Consider the following 4,903-nt stretch of genomic DNA (forward strand, 5'->3'; position numbering starts at 1 on the left):
GCAACAGCTGGTGCCATATTCTTTCACACATGCCAAAAAAACACACACAGGCTTTTCTCGTTTGAACTGAAAGAAAAACCGGAAAACCAACAGTTGCTAAAAGAGTTCAACACCTTGTCCCAAAAGCAAGAAACAGTATGTGTCCTAATCAAATTTGCTGTGTTAGAGGAAGCCAGAAGCTTTGTACCTTGGACAGATGTTCTCAGGGCTGAGTCTGGGGTTTGGCCTTCAATCGGGCCTTTAGAGGCAGATTAAACACAATAAAATCAAATCAGACTTCAATTAATGAATGCAAGTGCATGCATGGGATGTCAGTTGGAGTTTATAACTCAACATCAGTCCATTAGTGAAAATTATTTCATGCATTCTCAAAGAAACCACACCATAATGCACAATACACAGGCCTCACTTTAATATGTTGTACAATCTATTTTTTATTTTATTTTAAATATGTCATGCACATGTATATTTATCTTAAAACCTGTCAATTTTTTATATTATATGATTAAATGTATTGGAGAAATGTAAAAAAAAAAAAGAAAAAATTATATATATATATACATACACACATATTTTTGTATAAACATTGTATTAATAAAGTTAATATAGGCTATATTGTTCACATATGTGGTTGCAGCACAAAAAACATTATAACAGATATTAACATATGCAAATATACTGTACATGTTATTTTTCTGTAAGCATGTGAAAATTATATATGGACATATATGGCAATATCACTCTTATATATGGGGCAATATATGATATTTACACATGGGATATTTTATTTTTTGTTAACGGTGCAAAACATGCTGAAAATCTGCGATAAAGCTGGAAAATAAACAGAACAAAATATTCTCACATTCATGTTTCTTTACTGGCTACAGTACTATAAATCCAATTAAATCAAAAAGCATTCAACCATAAGTGAAAAAAACTGTAATAATATACAAAAGTATTATTTTAGCACGAGGTTGTGACGAACCGAGAAACACACTGTTAGTGTTACGAACCATGTTTTCTTGGTTGTGCTCATCACCTGTAAATGTTGGTTACATTAGAAAAGGATGCGAAATAGAAGCATATCACGAGATATCTGGACAGTTTGCAGCACTTGGATGCAAAGCTCTTATTTCAGGGCTGATGTTGTCGTGTCAGGTTGCGCTGACGGTTGTTATTCATATTGGAGATTGTGAAAATATCACAAAAATCCCCTTCAATTCCCCATGCACTAGCTGATATACATGCACTTCTACTCACAGATGTAAACATTCCTCTGTCCTGTCCGTGAATGATCGCTCTCAGGGGACTCTGAAGGGGCCAGAGGCTCGATCAGGGGCGGCCCCTCACATCCCAGCACCTGCGGACAGACGTGAGCGCGCATGGGACCCGCTGCACGTGCACACGCATGTTCAGCAGATGATGGTTATCATGAAACCCAGCGCAGACCAGCGTGACGCTGCGGGCTTGAGCCACTGGGAAGTGAAACCCTCTTATCGACTTTAGCTGTGCTTTCACATGTGTGCATCAAATTCATTCTGGTTGGAGATGCACTCCTATTACTGCAAGCACAGAAACATGGAAGAATATACATTTTTTTTCTAATTTACAGTAGCCTACATAAACTAAAAAAAAAAAAAAAAAATCTGCAACGTCTGGCAGTCAAGCATAATTTAACAAATCATAAGCAAAATTAATTAATAATGAAATGATAATAGGCTATTACTAATATTAATAACAGTTAAAATAGTATTATTATTATGTGCAATTATTATTGCAATTAAAATAATAATAATATTATTACTTATTATTATTATTATTATTAAGCAATTTTGTCAATTAATACTAATAATACACCAAAACCTAGTTTACATCAAATATAAATAATAAAAAAATATGGTTACATATACTTAAATCATGGTAACAATAAATTAATCAAGGTTTTGCTAAATTACCTCTCGTATTACTATGCCATTTGTAGTAAAATATAGGAAAAAACATGCTTTGTACACTTTTGCCATAATAACACCATGGTTAATTTTCTTAAGGGATTTGTATCTGTGTATTCATTTTTTATTACTTTTTATGTTTTGTTTTTTTGTTTTTTACTTTGCTACACTTCCGTAAGATTCGCGATGCGCTCTCAGAAGTTTCGATCTGACTCAAATGATTCGCGATTCAAAGTCCCGATCTGAATCAAATGAATCATGATTCACTACAGTATAACAGCCTACTGCAATAATAATACTAGTTAGGTTTCTCATTTAAAGTTAATAAAGTAACAGCGATATTTTATATGAACACGGGAACATTTTTGCCATTCCCTCTCAGTGTTCGTTGTCCATTTGTTTGGAATCTGCAGAAGGTGATTCGGGTGTTTACTTCAGATTTTTGGGTGTTTCGAGCTGTGTCCGGTGTCTTCAGAAAAGCTGTAAAACAGAGACGATTCTACGGGTAAAACATCAGTTCATAGACTACAGTTGAGTTTTAGTGTGTGTTACAATATATATAGTCAATTACTGTATATGGCACTCATTCGTTTGTGTGTATATATATATATTAAAAATTCCAATCATATTAATGCACCATTTAATACACCAATTTCTGAGTTAAAATTAAAATGTATTTTTTTATTCTAATAAAGTTAAAATGTTTACAGCGGTAACCAAGGAAACCCTTTAAGCTCTGTATAAATGTTCCTAAATAATAATTTTGAATAAATCTGTGTTGAAGCTACATTTCATGGTTTGAAAAAGTACTTTAGTTTTAAAACAGCAACACTAACGTTAACTGTATTAATAATTGTATTTTTGAACAGAAGTGTCGTTGTACTGGAATTTTTTTTTTTTCGTTTTTGTAGCATTCATTTAACTGTCATTGTTTTTAAAAACTGCGTGAGCTTTATTAAGGACTTTTTTTATCGTATGCATAATAGTAATGTTCAAGATTTATATTTCAGTGAAAACCATAGACTGTATAAAAATACGCGATTAAAGGCGGTGCTCGTCCTCCAGCCCGCAAGGTGTCGCTGCAGTTTTGCGTCGCGTCGGAAACCGGAAGAGCGACGAGCGTTTTTACTTTCGTTCTTCATTCGTTGGTTTTTGGGATGGAGACGGCGCTGAACGGAGACTCAGTGGAGTCCATCACGGTGCATGATTTCTCGGAGAAGGTTCTGGAGCAGCTCGTTCATTTCCATGTGATGAAGCTGAGTGGCGGGTTCTTCCTCTGGATCGGGTCTGAGCCGGTTCTGTCCAGTCTGGCTCTGGCCGTCAGCAGCAAACACGTGAGTCCAGCAGAATCATATACTATGTGCTAACACTGTGTTTAGTATTGGTATTAGTGTATGTTTACTAAATCAGCTGGACAGTGTCCTCTTATTATTAATAATAATATTTAAATGCAGTATTATTAATATTTTGAGTTATCTTATTACATTTTCAGTTTGTGGTTTAAGTTTAGTTTTATCACATGCTTTTTAGCTTGATTTCTATTTTTAATATTTGTATTATTATTATTATTATTTGTAAAAACAATTTTTAATTCATGTATTTCCATTTACCTTTTTTTATTTGTTTACTGTATTTCAATTTTATTTTTAGTAATTTTTAAATATTTCAGCTTCAATCTTTCGTATTGTTTTATTTTTCTTCAGGTAAATTTTTTTTCATAGAGTTTTTAATATAATATTTAGATTGTATTAATTAACTTTGTTTTTATTCAAATAGATTTAGTTTCAGTGATGTAGTTTTATAATTTAGCCATTTTTATTTTAAATCTTCAGCTGAAACCTATTTATTTCAGTTATTTGTCATTTTCTAATAAAAAATTTTTTTTTAAATTTAATTTCATCTTTATTAAAACAATTTTTAATAGTTCTAGTTGAAAGTAACAATAACTAGTTTTAGTAACTTTATTATAGGATTTTATTATTTAGCCTAAATATTTTCAATTTTTATCTTCAATAGTTTGTCATTTATTAAAAAATATTAAATTTAACACTTTTAAGTTTCTAATCTAATATTTATATTTAATTCCAGCTTTATTTAAATGAACAAAAACAGTTTTTAATAGCGGATTGCTGGGATAATCTTCTCTAAGTTTAATTTAAAGCACTTGTATATATATATTTTATCTTGTAACAATCATTTTGTCATTGCCAAGTGTTTTATTAGTCTATGTTTTAGATGTAAAACCCATGTTATGATAATATTCTCTCCGTTTTAAAGCTGAAGTTCACAAATGAATGTTGCTCTAGAAGTATTTCCTGCAGCTCGTATCATGTTGTTGTTGTTTTTGTTGTTTTTTTCCCAGGATGCAATGCCTCTGTCCACTCTGGTTCTGGGTGACCCGTCAGACACGACTCCAAGCTCTCTTGCACAGAGACTCAGTAAGATCTGCTTTAACCTTTCAGTTCAGTGTTTTATAGCTGAAGTGCAATGCCATCAAACTCATCCGAAGGTTGGCAAACCCAGTCTAGTGTTCACCTCTTTTTTTCCTCTTTCTTTTCAGCAAAGAAGACAAAGAAACAGGTTTTTGTTAGTTACAATTTACCCCTGACGAACTCAAATCTAGCGCTGCTGGTGGAGGACAGAATCAAAAAGGAGATGGAGCTTCATCCTGACAAGTTTTAAACGTTTGCTGTTTTACCTTTTTTTTGTACATAGCTCAATAAATCTAAAGTAAAAATCGTCCAGTCGTAACAATATTATTTTGTGTGGTACTAATCCAGTTATGAACCAATTGTAAGTTATAGCAAAGAAAATCTGGTAATTTCCCATGAAATTAAAAAAGTTAAAGTACTTTATGCACAACCTGGAAATATGAGGGGGATTTTCAACCTTTGATTTCAAGACCTCAAACAAAGTTGTGTGGAGTAATTATTAAAATTCTTAATTTATGCAAA

At 32.4% G+C, this 4,903-nt stretch overlaps 1 protein-coding gene across 1 annotated transcript; it reads left to right on the forward strand.

The window, feature by feature from the left end:
* The first annotated feature begins 3,036 nt into the window (after positions 1-3,036).
* LOC132091750 (proteasome assembly chaperone 4-like) lies at positions 3,037-4,688 on the forward strand. Its single transcript, XM_059497873.1, has 3 exons — positions 3,037-3,283; positions 4,312-4,387; positions 4,510-4,688. The coding sequence occupies exons 1-3, from the start codon at positions 3,107-3,109 to the stop codon at positions 4,629-4,631; spliced, it is 375 nt and encodes a 124-aa protein (XP_059353856.1). The 5' UTR covers positions 3,037-3,106; the 3' UTR covers positions 4,632-4,688.
* The last annotated feature ends 215 nt before the right edge of the window (positions 4,689-4,903 follow it).

The sequence above is a fragment of the Carassius carassius genome, chromosome 18 (genome assembly GCF_963082965.1).
Source record: "Carassius carassius chromosome 18, fCarCar2.1, whole genome shotgun sequence".
Taxonomy (NCBI): Eukaryota; Metazoa; Chordata; class Actinopteri; order Cypriniformes; family Cyprinidae; genus Carassius; species Carassius carassius.

Coding starts and splice junctions, on each gene's coding strand:
- LOC132091750 (XM_059497873.1), top strand. CDS start 3,107: ATGGAGACGGCGCTGAACGGAGACTCAGTGGAGTCCATCACGGTGCAT. Junction 3,284..4,311: donor TGGCCGTCAGCAGCAAACAC/GTGAGTCCAGCA, acceptor TTTTTTTCCCAG/GATGCAATGCCTCTGTCCAC. Junction 4,388..4,509: donor CTCTCTTGCACAGAGACTCA/GTAAGATCTGCT, acceptor CTTTCTTTTCAG/CAAAGAAGACAAAGAAACAG.